The 19218-nt window shown below is 41.2% G+C and overlaps 1 protein-coding gene across 1 annotated transcript in view; it reads right to left on the reverse strand.

The window, feature by feature from the left end:
* Positions 1-9715: 9715 nt before the first annotated feature.
* Positions 9716-19218, reverse strand: part of SDF4 (stromal cell derived factor 4) — a 93807-nt gene continuing 84304 nt past the window's right edge. Inside the window, exon 7 of the mRNA XM_073602885.1 lies at positions 9716-12555. Within this exon, the coding sequence (XP_073458986.1) occupies positions 12379-12555 (177 nt within the window). The 3' untranslated portion in view covers positions 9716-12378. The remainder of the gene's footprint in view (positions 12556-19218) is intronic.

A 19218-nucleotide genomic window follows, 5' to 3' on the forward strand; every position in this document is an offset into this window, starting at 1 on the left:
CCTTTTAAATGTAATTTTCAAAAATAAAAATAAAGATAGTTTATAAAGTGGGATTTTTGAATATTTTTTAAAGCGGGGGTTCACCCACACCGCCAAAAAAAAAAAAATATTAAAAGCCAGCAGCTACAAATACTGCAGCTGCTGACTTTTAATACATGGCCACTTACCTGTCCCAGGGTCCAGCGATGTCGGCAGGGGACGCCGAGAACCCCCTCGGTTCTCGGCAGCTGCCGCCGCCATCCTAGGTGAGGGAATCAGGAAGTGAAGCATTGCGGCTTCACTTCCCGGTTCCCTACTGCGCATGCGCGAGTCGCGCTGCGCGTCCCTAGTGGTCCCCTCTCTCTCCTGGGAGCTGTATGTTCCCAGCAGACAGCGCGGTCGGGACGGGAAGAGGCATAGACTCCCATGGGAGTCTATGCCGGAAGTGGGTGCAAATACCTGTCTTTGACAGGTATCTGCACCCCCCTCCCCCCTGAAAGGTGCCAAATGTGACACCGGAGGGGGGGAGGGTTCCGAAAAGCGGAAGTTCCATTTTTGTGTGGAACTCCACTTTAATATAGTCTTGACTTCATTATACAGCACATTTGTCAAACACAAGGACCAGGGGGCAGGATCCAGCCCTCCAGGCCATTTCATGTGGCCTTTGCACCCCCCTCGTCGCTGCCCCCACCTTGTCTCAGCAGTTGGCAGCAGGAAGGAGGATGGAATTCCTCTGCCAGATCCTGCACTTCTCCCATCTCTGCCCCCTCACCTCCATTTTAGTAGTTGGCAGCAGAGAGGATGAAAGCACTCCCCCTACAGATCCTGCACATCTCTGTGCAGCCTCCCCACCCCCTCATTTCTGCCTCCCCTGGTCTCAGCATTCACCAGCCTCCAGCCTTACTCTGGTCCTCCTCCAGACCCTACACTTTCTGCCCCACCTTCTTCCCGGCTGCAGCACAAGGTAAGGGGGGTGCCTTGTGATGTAAGAGAGGGTGGGTGAGTCTTGACTTCTGATGGTGGGGGGCTATTGGCATCTTAAGTAAAGGGGGGATGGGGTGCTGTGGACATGCTGCTTATAATTATGGGAACAATACAATTCTATGCCAGTTGAAAAGGAGGGTCGCACACGCTGGTATCCACAAGAAACTTTACAGAAACAGCTCAGACAGAACACCATGGCAGAACCATATTGTCTGAGCAGTTGCCAATAAAGTTCCTTGTAGATGATACCAGTGCGTGCGACTCTCCTTTTCAACTGGCATAGAATTTTCAGACCAGGAAAGTGTATGTGTGCTGCTCAGGCTCGATAAGTAGAGGGTATGTAGGTAGTGCATCCGCAGCTGCTGCTAGAGTGCTGACAGGGGATGGGGCCCGTCCTGGCTCCTGCAAAAGTTTAAGGAAGAAAGGGAAAGACCCCGGGAAGTCGTACATCGATGGTGTCCTACAGAGATGAATGGAGTGGGAACCTCATCCCGGACTCCGACCAGGCCTGATCATAGACTGAGCTGAGGTTGCCACTAAATTCATCTCTGTAGGACACCATAGTTGTGCGACTTCCAGGGAGTCTCTCCCTTTCTTCATAGAATTTTCAGACTTGCATCATCTGCTACTGGAGTGGGAGTGGGCTCCGTGCCGGTCTTCAGCTGCCATTCGCAGCTTAAGTTTTTTAGTCATTATTAAAACCAGTAATAATCAAATGCAGAAGCAATTCATTAATATGATAAAGTGTAAATACTTTTATACAGATACAACTGGCCATTTGAGGGCAAAATAATGCTGATGGAGCCCATAATGAAATTGAGTTTGACACTCCTGTTTATGCAACAAAAGTATAATTTTTCAGGAAAGCTTCATAATTTGTTAGCCACTTCAATATCGGACACTTTCACCCCCTTCCTGCCCAGGCCAATCTTCAGCTTTCAGCGCTCTCACACTTTAAATGACAATTACTCTGTCATACAACACTGTATCCAAACGACATTTCTTCTTTTTTTTGAGACAGATGGAGCTTTCTTTTGGTAGTATTTATTCAACATTGTGTTTTCAATGTTTTGCTATATAAATAAAAAAAACCTGAAAAATTTGAAAAAAAAAACCTGCATTTTTCTTCATTTCTGTTACAAAATTTTGCAATTAAATAATCTTTTTTCATAAATCCAGGCCAAAATGTATTCTACATTTCTTTTGTAAAAAATGAGCCATATCAGTGTATATTATTTAGTCTGTGTGAAAGTTATAGTTTACAAACTCTGGTATATATATATTTGAAAATTGATCAATCCTGATGTACCAATGGCCTATTTCATTTCTATGATGCCAGGTCAGTACAAATACCTCCCAAATGGCCCATTTTTGGAAAGTAGACAGCCCAAGGCATTTAGTAAGATTGTGAGTTTTTTGAAGATATATTTTTTGGAAAATGAAGAAATTAACATTTTCTCAGTTTTTTTTACACACCGTCACCAAAGCAGTAGAGCATCATCATATGACTGGTTTGGCGGTGATTAGGGACACGGACTGGTGACATTTTTTACATACTTTGACCAGATCAGTCCAGTGATACTGGACTGCTCTGGGGAGAGGATCAGGATTTTTTTTTTTCACTGATTGTTTATTACAGTGATGATCTGATCACTGTTATAAGTAGTCATTTTTGTGAGTGACATTCATTCATGTGCCATTGTGTACTACTGTGATAGCTGTGATTGGCCACAGCTCTCACATGGTACAGATACACTGTGATTGGTCTTTGTACCATGTGATCACTGTGACCAATCACAGAGATCACAATAGTGCACAATGAATGACTATGAATGAAAGCCATTGTGTACTATTCACAGTGATCACATGGTACTAGGGCAGACCAAGTAAAATGGTCTCCTCAGTGGACACGGCCGATGACGGATAATGTTGCTGCGCACCCCCTACGGTATGCACCAGGTGTGTGAGTGGGAGGATGTCATATGATGCCCTCCCGGGATAATAGTGCTCCCTCCCAGCTGCCATTTTACAATAAGCCAGGAGGGAGGTGGGTAAAAAGCCACCCTTGAGCTCCAGTCAGCGACTTTGTCTAGGCTAAGATTATGTCATCGGTCTGCTGCAGGCAGTGAGAACCATTTCCCCAGTCTCCTTTCCCCTAGTGATCAAGCAAAATAATAGCAAATCACAAGGTGAGATGCTGCAGCAGGGAATTTATCTACACCGATCAGCCATAATTTTATGACTACTGACAGATTAAGTGAATAACATTGATTATCTCATTATAATGGCATCTGAAAGTTGGCGGGATATATGGCAGCAAGTAAACACGTAGTCCCTGAAATTGATGTGTTGAAAGCAGGAAAAAAAAATGGACATCGCCATTTGTTGTCTATAGGGCTGTGTAGCTGTAGACTGATAAGGTGCCCACGATGATACGAGTCCACAGCCAAAACACCTACAATGAGCATCAGAACTTGACCATGGAGCAATAGAAGAAAATGGCCTGATCTGATGAATCACATTTTCTTTTTGCTTACCTAGGGAAGAGATGGCACCAGGATGCAAAGAAGGCAAGGCAGCAGAGGCAGTATTATGCATTGGGCAATGTTGTGCTGGGAAACCTTGGGTCCTGCCATTTATGTGTTTGTTACTGGACACATACCACCTCTCTAAACATTGTTACTGATGAAGTGCACCCCTTAATGGAAACGGTTTTCCCTGACAGCAGTGGCATTTCTTTCAGTAGGATAATGTGCTCTGCCATACTGCAAAAATGTTTCAAGAATGGTTTGAACATACCAATAAGTTCAAGGTGTTGCCTTGGCCTGCAAATTCTCCAGATCTTAATCCAATAAACCATCTGAGGGATGTGCTGGAAAAACAAGTCTGATCCATGGAGGCCCCACCTCATGGACTTAAAGGATCTAATCTTGATAGCTTGATGCCCAATACCCCAGTGTACCTTCAGCGATCTAGTGGAAACCATGGCTCAGGGCTGCAAAAAGGGTACCTACACAGTATTAGGTGGGTGGTCAGAAAGTTATGGCTGATCGGGGTAGATCAGACATTTGTGAACACAGCCAGAAACTGCACGGGTGTGAGACATTAAATGCCTGAAAGTGTTACACTTACATTACTTAGCTAACTGCACTCAACATGAAAAATATATCTGATAAAAAGATCCACTTTAACCACTTTAGCCCCGGAAGAATTGGCTGCTCAATGACAAGGCCATTTTTTGCAATACGGCACTGCGTCGCTTTAACTGACAATTGCGCTGTCGTGCAACGCTGTACCCAAAATTGACCTTGATCATTGATCATCTCTGTGGTTTTTATTTTTTGCGTTATAAACAAAAAAGAGTGACAATTTTGAAAAAAAAAACCACAATATTTTGTACTTTTTGCTGTAATAAATAGCCCCAATTTTTTTTTCTAAAAAAAGCTAACTTTTTCCTCAGTTCAGGCCAATATGTATTCTTCTACATATTTTTGGTAATAAAAATTGCAAAAAGAGTATATTGATTGGTTTGCGCAAACGTTATAGCGTCTACAAAATAGGGGATAGATTTCTGGCATTTTTTATATTTTTTTTTTACTAGTAATGGGCACGATCTGTGATTTTTATCGAGACTGTGACATTATGGCGGACACTTTTGACACATTTTTGGGTCGATTGATAATTATACTATGATAATTAGTGATCAGTGGCATAAAAATGCACGGATTACTGTATAAATGTCACTGGCAAGAAAGGGGTTAACACTAGGGGGCGATCAAGGGGTTAACTGTGTTCCTTAGGTGTGTTTTCTATGGGACGGACTATAGGAGATGAGAGATCGTGGTTCCCAGCTCTTAGGAACCCATGATCTCTCTCTCCTCACAGAACTGGGATGTGTGTTTTTATATATATATATATATATATATATATATATATATATATATATATATATATATATATATATATATATATTACACACACACACACACACACACACGTCCCTGTTCTGCCTCTCGTGCCTGCGATTGCTCACGGCCGGCGGTCATGAGCATTGGCACTCCCGCTGTGCAGCGCACGCCTGCTATACCGCTTACAGGGGCCGACGTATAGCTACGACGGTTCACCTGCCACAGTATAATGACGGCGGCTGGTCGGCAAGTGGTTAAAGTAAATCTGTAAGTTGTGTTTACAGTGTAAACTTTCTTTTGGTTTTAGCGCCAAAGGGAGGAGCCTGTATGGTTTTTCATTTTTTTTTTTGAGTCCCCACTTGGGGGGTTTCCCTTTACTGCCTGTAACTATGACAGTGGTGGAAAAGACCAGTGGTCTCCAAACTGCAACACTTTGCTTGCCTTTATGCAAATGATGGGGCATTATTTACTCACATTGATCCTGGGGCATTTTCTATTTTCTGGGGGGGGGGGGCGCTTAAGATGATCAAAAAGGACAGCAATCATATGATATGATATATTAAGAGGCAACTCAACTGTACAGCACAGAAAGTAAACATATATAAAAAGCAGATGTGTGTGTGTGTGAACACCGCTCTAGGTCAAGTCTCCCATCTCCACCCTCACTAACACACAGACCACAGCACGTAGCACAGTGACAGCGAAGGTGCCTAGTATGTCCCCGAACCATATTTACACCTGTAACAAACAAATGGCCCTGCCCCAACCTATAACTGGCCTTCACAGCAAGGAGCACATGGAAGAGCAAGGACTGTTGGACAGGTTAATTTGGTCGGTTGGCAGACTGGTTGGTGAGTTGAGCTATGGAATGTTCTGTTTTTGTCTTTCATAAATTCCCATGTGCAGATGACCACCAGAGACACCGCCCCTGTTTCGTACTGCGCATGCGTAACTTGCCGATATGCGTTCCAAAAGTTTTTACGACAGTAGGGCGCAGTAAAACCGACAGATGTCACGGAATTGACGTTACAGACAAGCTCTTCTTCTGTATAATTATTGCTTGTAAGACACCACTTTGCAACAGGACTTCGCTCGGCATAATTATAATCTAAATGTATGTGCACTTGGATGGTGGGGCTTGAACCTGGACTTAGGGGTGGAGCCACATAATAACTGCGCAAGCGCAGTTCAACGTCAGTTCCATCACACTATCTGATGGTTTTAGTGTGCTGTTTAGTCGTAAAAGTGTTGGAACGCATATGGCGGCGTTGCGCATGCACACGCCACCGGGTAGCCAAATGTGATGGGTCGCCATATGTGACAATACACCACCTTAGATAAAACAAATGCCCGCTTACCAGCAGTACTGGACCTCTTTTTTTTTTTTTTTTTTTTTTTACAAAAGGCCGGTAACACTTTTGGCAGATTACTCTGCCAGGGCCTTTAAACGGTGTTCCCGCAGAATTTCAATGGGCCAAAGGAGTCGTCATCCAACTGGTGTGTCCATGTTTTCAGGCTCAAAAACAAAAATTGCTCCACATAGCATATAATCCATAAACACTTTATTCAGGAATAGTGGAATTACACTCACATTGTAGTAGATAAAAAGCACGTTATAAATCTCACTGGCCAGCTTAAAAAAACGGGGCACTATTCCCCCCACTGATACAAAGGGGCACTATTCTGTCCACTGATACAAATGATGGGGCACTGTTCACCCCACTAATGTAAATGATGGGGCACTGTTCACCCCACTAATGCAAATGATGGGGCATGGTTCACTCCCATTGATGGGGCATTTTCTACTCCCACTGGCCACTGTCCGGCCTCCTCAAAGTTTGAAGGACAGTAAACTGGTCCTTTGTTTGGAGACTCCTGGTCTAGGCAGAAGAACTCTTCAATAGGAACACATAAAACACAATGGTGGCATAGCAGCTTGTGGAGGAACAACAGCGAGCAATGGGGGATACAGCATTGGAGACAACCAGATAAGTTGGATACCAGTGGGAGGCAAAGCTTCTAAAGGCAGACGAGATTGGAGTTGCTGCTTACCAGACAGGCAAGTTAAAATCTATTCTATTTTACCAAATGCTTTTGGTATACCTTTTTGCTGTAGCTTGGTCATTTTATGCGGCTATGCTCACTCCTGCTGAATGCATTCACCACGCTCCAAATCAGGATTTTAGACTACAAAGTTCATCTGCCTATGACTGCATCCAGTCTCCCAATGCACAATCAATGTAAATCTAGCCCTTAACCCTAAAGTATTGTCGTAGTTAAAATAATTGCATTATTAGTATTGATAACACATCAAAAAAGAGATTGCAGCCAAATAGAAATGCTGAAGATCTTCAACACTCTACACAGATATATGTGCATTAATTCACTGAAGCTTTATCCGAGGTTGTAAACTGATAAGAAGCCATCACAAATACGGAATAAAGATAAAACACTTATCAGTACTAATCGGTGACAATGTCGTTATGTGCTTTTCGATTCAGGATGACATTCAGGCATCATCCAGGGTCAGCGCCTGTTTCCTAGACTGAGATTCCGGCTCAGAGAACACAAATCACATGAATCCTTGTTGATCACAAACATCTGACACGGATCAGCCCCCCCTGCCTCTTACCTTGTGACTTACTTCAAAGTTACAATATGGGTCAAAGGAGACTGTAGACGTCATCCTATTCAAGACAACGGCACTAGAAAGAAGTTCACCTTTAAAAAAAATAAATGCACATTTTTTTGCAGGTAAAAAATGTGCATTTATTATTTTTTTTACTTGGAGCCTGGAAAGCATTGCACCCACGATCAGCAGATGCCATGCAAGACTCCTGCAGACTGTCTCTACCTATCTGCTTGTACGGCCAGACAGATACACACTGACAGGAAGAATGCATGAACTACCAGAGCGTTCAACAGCGCCATGGTAGTTCATTGACACTACAAGCCGACAGCCGCAAAGACTGTCAGGACTTGTAGTTTCCCATTCAAAGAGGACTGTGAATGAATGACGTGGCCGGGCAGGTGGTGCTTCCCACGGCCTCGTTATTTCCAAAAAGTGACAGTGGGTGCCTGGAGAATAATGCCCACCCTCTGTCACTGGGGTGGGGGAGAGAGGCTGTAGCTGCTGGAACATGTTACACGTTCTAAATATGGGTGGAACAAAAAGGCGAACTTATCCTTTAAAAGTGAAATACACTGCATCTGATCACCACAAACCAAAAATGCTATTTAATTAATTTTTAATATTCAAAACAAACTCCCCCATCCATCCTTTTCTCTATGCTTTATTTTTCTGAGAAATCACTTTGAAGAACACAACCTAGCATTTTTAGCAACAGTCGTCTTGAGTAAGGGCAGATGATTCACGTAGTACACATGTCAAACACAAGGCCCGTGGGCCAAATCCAGCCCTCCAGGCCATTTCATGTGGCCCTCGCACCCAGCAGGAGGGGTGGAAGTGAGATGTGAACAGCCTGTGAAAGAGCCGAATCCTGAACACTATGCATAGCAAACCCCTAATCCCTGCACTCCATACGTAGCGCATCCCTGACCTCTATACATAATGCGCTCCTGGTATTTATTGTGCCTTTATGATTCTCCCACTGTTTCTGTACTTATTCAATAAGAAAAAAAGCCCTGGATAAATTTATATAGTCTTACAGATACAACCGCCCTTTGAGGACAACCATGCTCATGCGGGCCAGAATGAAACAGTTTTACTTCCTGGAATACATCTACCCATTAGCTCACGCATGCAGGAAAACCGATGCACTTAGCTGAGAGCCCCCCCCCCCCCCCCCGACTCCTGGGATATATGACAATTTGCCTAGGCATGGAAACCAGGAAGTAACTGAAGAATGTAAAAAAAAAAAAAAAAAAAGTAAAATATGGCACACGAAAAAAAATGGCCTGAATTTAGATATTGGTTTCCTTACACATTATGCTAAAGTTTTACGACCCCCCCTGACTAGTATCCTCCCCCCCCCCACCCTCCATTCTGTAGCTCTCCCCTCTGTCTCCCATCTTTATTACCATTGATTTGTATGTGTTTGTTTTTCTCTTTTTTTTTCTTTAACATTCTGCTTAAAAATGTGTGAATCAGTACTGCTTGGAACTTGAAGAAGGGGACATACCCCGAAAGCTTGTCCTGAAAAATTGTATGTTAGTGCAAATAAAAAAAGTATCACGGACGGTACTCAATTTTCTCTGTCACAATTGCACTAATATGGCTACAATCAAATCAAGTACGTTTGGGGTTTTAATATCTTATCTTGGACGGAATATACTTCTAAATCAGGGCCTTGCTAAATATCCTCAGGGACAATATTATAATTCTTCACTGAGTAAATAAAAGTTGGCACTAATTTTTGGAGTACTCTTCATTTTTTTTCTTTAATTTGCAAATTGAAGTTAAAATGTAGCAATTCTCGATGGGCTGGGCAAACCAAAAAACAGTGTCCCAACTTTACTGTTTGGGCAGTGCTTCATGCAACCATCAGCCCCTTTTGGGCATAGCAGATTGGGAAATGTTGCCTGCTAAACAGCGTTTCCAATGAGCAGACCAGACACCTAAGCGGCACACAAGGTGATCGGACTGCCCACGACTTTGCCCCCAGCTCTGCAGACCTGTATCATCATCATGACTCTTCCTGTCTGCAGGGCTGGTAGCTAAAGATCAAAGCACATAGATATGACATTACCTGGACTTAAATGACAAATTTTTACAGAGAGAGAGGCAATAAAATAAACCTTGGGGAGCTGCACATGGGTTGGAAGTTCATCAAAAATGTAGACTTGCCAGGGGATGGTCCTTAAAGACACACTGCACAAAGACATAAGACCAGAATAATCTTTTATTTATAGCATGATAAAAGTTTTGATATCAGTCTTAGCCTTACAAAAATAAACTCAAAGAGACATAAATGACACAGATAAGGCTGAAGAAGCAAGCAACAAATTATGAACAAATTACATGTTTAATACCAGTACCATTTATAGCCAGTTCTTTCTCCCTTTGCTTTCTCCAACTGGTGTTCTGCCATAAAATGCCAAAGGAAAGTCTCAGTCTCATGTGTTGAGCCAAGACTAGATTTCCTGCAGGATTATATTTTTTTGGCTACAAAAACCCACTGGAGTAATCTTATCCAAAACATATTTTACGGTTTAGTAGACACCAGAGAGTTCAATAACCCAATGTCTTCTTGGATGCTTTAGGGACTGTAGTGGTGAACTTGGACTTTTGTGGTTCCAACTCTGGCCAGAACGAGAGATATTCACTCTCTATTATGTATGTCTTGTTTATTACTTTGTAATAGGAGTAAGAAACCAAGGTTGCGTGAGCAAAGTCCCAGGATATAGGATGACAGGCAACAGCAGTCCTTTCAGGAGCCAGGACAGAGTTTTCAATTTGTGCAACTTCTACACTGAATCTTCCCCTTCCTGGTTTACCCTATACAGGGTCTCTACTTAAATTGTTGCAAGAAGTTGGAGAGGAAAAATGTTGAAAATGCACTCAACTGTACACTCCTGGAAAATTAGTTTAAAATGTTATAAATGGGGGAAATGCCAAATTGCATATTTAAGAAACCCATAAATAGAAAAGAAACCCAAAGACATGCTTTGTAGCCATTGATAGCAGAACAAACTTTAAAATTATTTTTTATGTTATAAATCCCATCTACCAATGATTACATGTCAAACCGGTGACATTCACCATCCCTTTGTTTTCCTGTAAAAGGCCAAGCGACATGTGCTCAACTGATCACTAGTGTCATCACATGAGAGGAAGGGAAGTGGGTATTTCCCTTTGATCCTGGTAGCCAGACTGGCAGGAGGAAAAGGGACAGTTGAATATGTGCTGCTGGGAAAGGGGAACGTAGAGGAAACCCTAGCTTGAGATGCAAAGATTTACTCTAAATAGAGGTGAAAAAATTAAAAAATTCAAGCAATTTTTGGGGTCAGTCCTTACCCGTTTCACTTTTAATTCTATACAGTGAGTTATTGTTTCTTTAAAAAGGCATCCTGATAATCTAAAAAAAAAAAAAAAAGTTCCCGCCACCTTTCTGGCAGCCCTCATCTCCTAAATTCCCTCAAATCTAGCAATGCAACCACGGAAGACTTTTTTCCATTCAACATTTCTGGGAGTGTCGGATACCTGTCTCTTGCTGCGGCCTCCTCTCACCTCAAAATCACTACACAACACAGCAGAGGCATAGGGATCTAATAATGGAATCAAGACATGCAGCATGGTTCACTAGCATTCAACACCACTGGAAGTGTCAAATGATGTAGAGTTTTACAGAGGCTGCAGCGCTGGACTGGAGGGAAGGTAGCAAACAGTGGCTACTGGAGAGGAGAGTGTATACCTCTTTTGCAGGAAACTTCTATTACTATTAATTTTTTTTTAAGATGGACGGGATCACTTTAATGTCCTACATTAATGTCTCTGCCTCCCAAATCATGCCCTAAAGTAAACCCATAAAGGGAGCAACATGAAAGATTATAAGTAAAAAGTATAAGAGATTACTATACAGTCCCTACATACCTTAAAAACTCAATTTGTTGTATGAAAATACTGAATCTTAAAAAAAGTCTGTGCTTCACCACAACCCCTAGTTTCACAGTTTGCAATGCAGTCACCTCTTAACAGGTTGTGGAATTGGCCACACGGCATCCTAAGATGGGTAATTGGGGGGGGGGGGTCCCTAGGGAGCACAGGACAGCATATGAAAAAAACTAATATTTAGAGCGACTGTAAGGTTCTTCTATTACTCCACCACATTGGTTCAAACTGTTAATACAAGTTCATTTGAATTCTTTGCTGTGTCCAAGAACCTCCCTCACCACAAAGCTTAGAAGCAATCAGAGCCGAAGGATAACAAAAACAACCCGCAAAAACACAAAGACGCATTTGTCACTCATTTTTTGCTTTCTCATAGACTTTAGCTCACAAACAAGCTGCCCTAACATTAAGCAAAGTACAGATACTCTTTATACAACACAAAAAAATATATATTTCTGGGCATGTTATGCTAATTACAGGTTTGTTGTCTTACATATGTATTTAACATAACGACATTACACATAAATAAATGTTCTTATTAACAGCGAAGACTTCTGATATATTACACTTAACGCGGACAGCTTGGCATATGCCATATCCAGGTTAGTCTTTTTTTCTTTTAGTGTCATCCAGGATGATCAGCGGCAGAGAAGAGAGTGGATTCTGCAAGCATTTCTTATAATTACATTAATGGAATGAAGCACATCACAGAAGCGAAATCAAAGCCATGACATATGTGCAAATTCTGCCATGAAGGTTGTGAGTTGGCAGGGGAGGCGATTTCCCCACTCAATACTGCACACTAGAAATACACAGGTAGAGTAGCAGCAAGACTGGTGTATATTCTCTCATCAGACTGTGAGAGATGTCCCTGTGACTAAAGCTTCTTCAGCTAAAAGGGTTGGGTGGTTCATCTGGGTGAACAGCGGGAGCAGTTTAGAACTCCTCATGAACGTTCCTTGCATAGTCCATCAGTTTACTGCCTGTAAAATACTCGCTGTACTTCAGGATTTCCTCTAGAGCCAGGTGGTGGTCTTGATTTTCATCTGCTACAGCGATCATCTGTTTGGCTTCATTCAAGGCGTTGTATTCATTCATTGGGTCCATGTACTCCTGCAAAATGCAAAAGAGAAAAATTCATTTGGTTTTAGATACAAAAAACAAGAGCTGAGATGCACTCTGCATAATCGGTGTCAAAGCGAAGAAAAATTACTTTTGAGAAGGGAAGAAAATAAAAACGGACAAGCCTTGTGGGATATCGGGAAGAAATGTTTATTCTGACGGAGAAATTTGGACCATGCTTTCATATAAATTTTTTTACTTTCTCTGAATCAACCGGGGGTGGTGGTGGTGGTGGTGGGGGGGGGGGTTAGGTTTCTCTGGATGCAGTTTTTTTATCTATATCATTTTCTATTGGCTGATCTTGATGAATGTGTTCCTTTCAAGTTGACTTACTATGTAACAATCTACCCAAATGAGTCCAGACCTGCTGGAGAGTGATCACACACACAGTAGGCCAGGTATGTCAATAAGGTGAACCGTTTGTAATCAAAAAGTAAGCAAACCCTATACAAACAGTTCCAACATTTTAGCAAAAACTAGACTCCTTTCTGCCTGTGGTTTTCACCTCAATTGCTTGTGAAATGGGGCTGCAGCGGTTATTTGGTTCTCACTCCTCGTTTTGGTGTCGGTAATGAAATATTAAAGCTGAATTTTAGGCAAACATCTAAATGCACATTTGACAGACTTACTATTTAACCACTTACCCCGGAAGATTTTACCCCCTTCCTGACAGCACTTTTTACAATTTGGCGCTTCGTTGCTTTAACTGACAATTGCACGGTCATACAATGCTATACCCAAACAAAATTTGCATTCTTTTTTCCCACAAATAGAGCTTTCTTTTGGTGGTATTTGATCACCTCTGTGGTTTTTATTTTTTGCACTATAAACAAAAAAAGAGCAACAAATTTTGAAAAAATAAAAACAATAATATTTTTAACTTTTTGCTATAATAAATATCCCCCAAATTTAAAAAATAAATAAAAAGTTCTTCATCAGTTTGGGCCATATATATTCTACATATATATATATATATATATATATATATATATATATATATATATATATATATATATATATATATATGTATATATATAAAAAAAAAAAAAATCGCAAAAAGCTGATATTGATTGCTTTGCACAAAAGTTATAGCATCTCCAAACTATGGGAAAGATTTAGGACATTTTTTTTTTAACTAGTGTGGGGATAGGACTAAGTAGGAGGGGAGACATATCGTTGTTCCTACTTACTAAGAACAAACGACATGTCTCCTCTCTTCTGACAGCACATGGATTTGTGTGTTTACACACAAATCCCCATGCTGGCGCTCGTGCACGCGATTGTCGGCCATGTGCATCGGGTCCCCCGCTGTGCAGTGGGCATGCGCCCTCTGGTGGCCGAAAAAGGGAAGACCATACCCATACAGGATTTCGCCCAGGAGAGCCATTCTGCCGTAAGCCGGTAGGGAAATGTTGATCTGCCAAAGGCTTTGTATTTTTTTTCCCCCCATCCAGCCCTGAGATTACCAAGCTCTGCCACACAGGACAGTCCTGGCTGTGAAATTGGGCAAGAGACCTATACGACCCCCTTTTGCCAAAGGAGCAGCAGCAGACTGATGAGCTCATCTCTCACACTGTATCAAACCTGACTGGGTCCTTATGTTGCTACTGTTGCCTTATGAGTTTATGTGAAATCTCCATTAATAGCTGTAAAATATTGTAATTATGAATATATTTCATTTAGCTGGCATCTATGTAACAGAGCCACCAAAAAGGTTAGGCTAAGCAGACAAGACGGCGCCCAGGTTTTTGTGTACAAACAATGGGTTCCAAACCCCATTGTGGTACACAAACTCACGTCAAAGGACCCCATGCTGGGATATGCATTGGGGGGAGCCCAACCCATAATCAATACCCAAGTTCCTGGGGAAATTCAATTAGATCAACTGGCCAGCATAGTCACAAGGATTTGCATGAAAGGGGGCCGACTTATGGAGTAAGCCCTCCAATCATGAACCAAGCTAGGCCAACCAATGAGACATCAGCCTGGTTTGGTATACTCAGAGCCAAGGGGAGGTAACTCTCTCTCTCTGGGGAACAGCAGCCATCAGAATGGAACTAAAGGGTAATTATGGAAAAGATCTGTTTTACTTGTAACTTACATTACTGTTTTAAGGAATATACTCTGTATTCCTTCATGTAAATAGTTTATTTCAACCTAATATTTTCTTCCTTGGTGTAAGACGATAGATAGATGACTGTGTATTAGCTAGACTTTCAACTGCTTCCTAATAAATGTTATTATATTTGAAGCTTTCACTCTTGGTCAAAAAGAACTCTTTTTTAACCCACATCATATCTATGAGATATGAAAAATCTTAAATCTAGATTGTTCAGGGTAACACTACGCAACTCCCCACACTGTCAGAGCTGCAAAAGGCTGACACCAGATCTGAATCAAGAGTTTACGCTGCTTTTATTAATTATTTTTATACATTTTTTGACTTAACTGTAAATTCCATATCTTGGAGTACAGTACAAGACCTTTGAAACCTATTCACACAGCATGGTTTATAGCTTCATACCTCAAGATGATTGGACACTGGCAATTTTTTGAGGACATGCCCCCTGGGCACCTCCCCAATAATGCTACCCCATACCACTCAATTTTGTAGCAAGAAATGCTGAATAGCAAGGAGAGTTAGGGAGGGTGGCATGTGTCCTGTAGTGTACTCTAAGATATGAAATTTGAAGTAAAAATTCTTCTTTTCTTAATCGTACAGTGCACCGTGAATTTATTCTAGGGCTGCAACTAACGATTATTTTCATAATCGATTAGTTGGCCGATTATTGTTTCGATTAATCAGTTAATAACCTTAAAAAAAAAAAAAAAGTGTGGTATATAATTTAGTTAATTTGTAAAGTTTTTAAAAAAATGCAGTTTATTCTTAAATATCTCTATGCAGTGGTAAATAAAAATAGCCAACTATATGGTTAGGGAGCAAAATATCTAATCCACTCTGAGAATGACAGACAGAAGAGATATACTGTATATACTAGTAGAGGAGAGATAAGAACGTTCGTTCGATTTTCTAATCGTTAGTGGGGTCAAATCGACGTTCATTTTCAACCACAGTAATGGGAAAATTTGGAAATAATAAAAAACTTCTTGGCGAAAGGAATTATCAAACAGTGGTTTTCGTTCAGAAATTACAATTATTTTAAAAACAGAATGTTAAAAACAAGTGAAAATTTCAAACATTCTTTCATTCATCGAATGTACAAAGATTTTTCGTCTGATTATTCTCATCTGAAAATTGATCGGTGTGGCCAGCATAAAGCTCGGTGCACACCTATGCAGTTTGCTTTTGATCTGTTTCTGCAGTGCTCTTTGCTGTGCGTTTTGATTTTTGCGCAACTGATTTTGCTGCGATTTGCGTTTTTTGCATTTTTTTTGGCCAATTTGTTTGTTGGGCAGATTAAAAAACACAAATTGCTGCAAAAACGCATTTCATGCTTTTCTGCAGCTTCTCCATTGAAGTATGTTGAACCAAAAAAGCACTGTTTTGCGTTAAAAAAAGTCACTGACGCCTTCCAAATACGCAGCGGCTGAAAAAGCATAGATGTGAACGTGTCCCATAGGAAATCATGTAAATGAACTGAAGTCCGTTTCTGCAAAAAGCACCAAAAAACACATAGATGTGAACCAGGTGTAAGACGTTTAGTAACATATTGGGGTTAAAAAAAACGAATATTAGCCCTTTATAGTACAAAAAAAAAAGCAAATAATCACTACTGTAAGGGGTTAATTTTTTTACTATATAACCGTGAAAGAAATAGTTACAGTAGCGATTATTTGCTCTTTTTGTACTATAAAGGGCTCATTTCAGTTTTTTTTTAACCACATTATGTTTTGGCCGATTAATCGATTATGAAAATAGTAATCCATTAATTTCATAATCGATTAGTTGTCGATTAATCGATTAGTTGTTTCAGCCCTAATTTATTCATAAACCAAGGACATCTCAAAGCAATGAATACAAGTGTGGATCACAACCAGGCAATAGAATTGTGCCAAAAGGCCAAAAAAAGGGGTTCAGAGCACCACTGAAAGAATCTTGCAAGCAAAAAGCTGCATCAGCAGAAGATTGAATGTGCACCTGGTAAAACTTTGAAAAAATATTAACAGAAGAACAAGTGGCAGCCTTATTGAGTTGGGCTACAGAGCCTTGGTGCCTAAAGGCCTAGAATGCTCCAACAAATTTGGTGGATTGTGCGTGCAAGAGTACAAGAGGGGGTGCTTGTTTAAGAGCAATAGCTCTAGCGATTAAATTCCTTAATCAATAGATATAATCTATTGGCTCTGACAACATCCAGGCAATGTAGCAAGACCTCCTTTGGATGCTTAGGAGCAGGGCACAAGAATGCAGAACAATGTCCTCATTAAGATGGAATAGTGAAAATACCTTTAGGAGGAAGTGATAACAAACCTTGGCACTACATTTTTCATGATGCTCATGCACTCTGAAGTGTAGTGGAGCATCATGGGAAATGTAGTTCCAAAACATCTGGAGTGCAAAAGTTTGCCACCACTGGACTCTGGGGCATAACGCCCCCTTGTCATTGTGAAGTATGATTGGGGGGGGGGTTGCATCCTTCAGGAGGTTATTCAGATTGTCTCCCATCTCCTGGGTACCCCGAGTTCTGAGAAGGATGACCAAAGGTGTCAAGATCCTTGTGAGCACTTTAGAAGCAGATAGGCCAAAAAGGCAGCGACACATTGAAAATGTCTGTCTGCCACTGCAAGGCATACAAAACATGCTTTTTTTTAAAGGGCTTTTGTGGACAAAAACAATAGGATTTTCAACATTAGAATATTGCGGGAAGCTCCCTCTTCAATATAGTTACAGTGAGGGGGAGAGAAATCTTCTGCAGCTTCCTCAAATACTGCATAGTGTGCTGTCCCTTTAAAAATAGATCTTACATTGCAATACATAAGTGCAAACAAAGTCAATGTGCAAATGAACAGTGATATGGACCTTTAATGTCCCCTATACAGGATTCTAAGCAATTAGCTCTAACGAGCAGGGCTCTCTGATTCCCCCCTGTATTGAATTGTATTGTAATTGTACTGTCTGCCCTAATGTTGTAAAGCACTGCAGCATAAACTGTCGGCGCTATATAAATCCTGTATAATAATAATTAAATGCAAGTAAATATATATAAAAGACCAATGATAATCAATAAATCAAATAAAAGGCTTTTAATAACAGCTTACCTGTAAAATCCTTTTCTTGGAGTACATCATAGGACACAGAGCCTCAAGTATTTACTTAGTGGGTTATAGCTTCAGGTGTTGACACTGGCACACCCAATACAGGAAATTGACTCCCCTATATAACCCCTCCTCCTTCCAGGAGTACCTCAGTTTTTGTAGCCAAGCAATACACTTACACCCCATAAAAAAAAGAGGGGCGGGAGCTCTGTGTCCTATGATGTACTCCAAGAAAAGGATTTTACAGGTAAGCTGTTATAAAAATCCTATTTTCTTTATCGTACACAGAGCCTCAACTATTTAATTAGTGGGACATCCCATACCAATGCTACTTGAGGGGAGGGAGACTTCATACATCCACTTGATAAAATTTTGTGAATGTATGGACCGAAGACCAAGTTGCGGCCTTGCAGATCTGAGCAAAGTAGGCCTGGTGATGCACTGCCCAAGAAGCACTAACAGCTCTGGTAGAGTGCGCCTTAACTTGAAAAGGGGGAATCTTACCCCTTAAATCATAAGTTTGAATTATAACTTGCTGAATTCACTTAGCAACAGTGTCCTTTCTTAGGACCCTCTGGCAGAATAAATAAGACATCAGTCTTACGAATCTGAGCAGTTTTCTTTAAATAGATTTTCACTGCTCTCACTAAATCAAGACAATGTAATGACTTTTCTTCCCTGGAACATGGTTTTGGGAAAAACGATGGCAGGACAATATTCTCATTCAGATGAAAGCCTGAAACCACTTTTGGCAAAAAGCCAAGACGAGGGCGTAACACTACTCTGTCCTCATGAATAATCAAATATGGCAAATACGGCTCTTTACAAGAAAGAGCAGCCAATTCTGAAACCCTCCTTGCTGAGGATATAGCAACCAAAATATCAGCTTCCTAGTCAGAAGGACTAAGGGAATATGTTGTAATGGATCAAATGGCTGTTTTTGTAACACTGACAAAACTAAATTCAAGTCCCAAGGGGTTAAAGGTGATTTAACTGGCGGGTTAATCTGCATCACCCCTTGCATAAAACCCCACACTAAAGAATGCGTAGCAAGCGGTCTTTAAAATAAAACTGATAAGGCTGAGACTTGGCCCTTAATAGTAATTAGGGCCAACTCCATTTCTACGCCCAATTGTAGAAAGGCAAGGATTCTGCCTAAAATATATCTACGAGGGTGTCAATCCTTGGATTCATACCAGGAAACATACGTTTTCTAAACTATAATATATAGCTCTGGAAGCTGGTTTCCTTGCATTGATTGAAGTTGAGATAACTGACCTGGAAAGTCCATGTTTCTTCAGAACGTGGGTTTCAATAGCCAAGCCGTTAAATTTAGCGTTTGTAAAGTAGGATGGAATATCGGCCCCTGCGAGAGCAGGTCTGGCCTTAGTGGGTGAGGCCAAGGACCCTCCACTGCCATCTTTATGATCTCTGCGTACC

Source organism: Aquarana catesbeiana, linkage group LG10, assembly GCF_042186555.1.
Source record: "Aquarana catesbeiana isolate 2022-GZ linkage group LG10, ASM4218655v1, whole genome shotgun sequence".
Taxonomy (NCBI): Eukaryota; Metazoa; Chordata; class Amphibia; order Anura; family Ranidae; genus Aquarana; species Aquarana catesbeiana.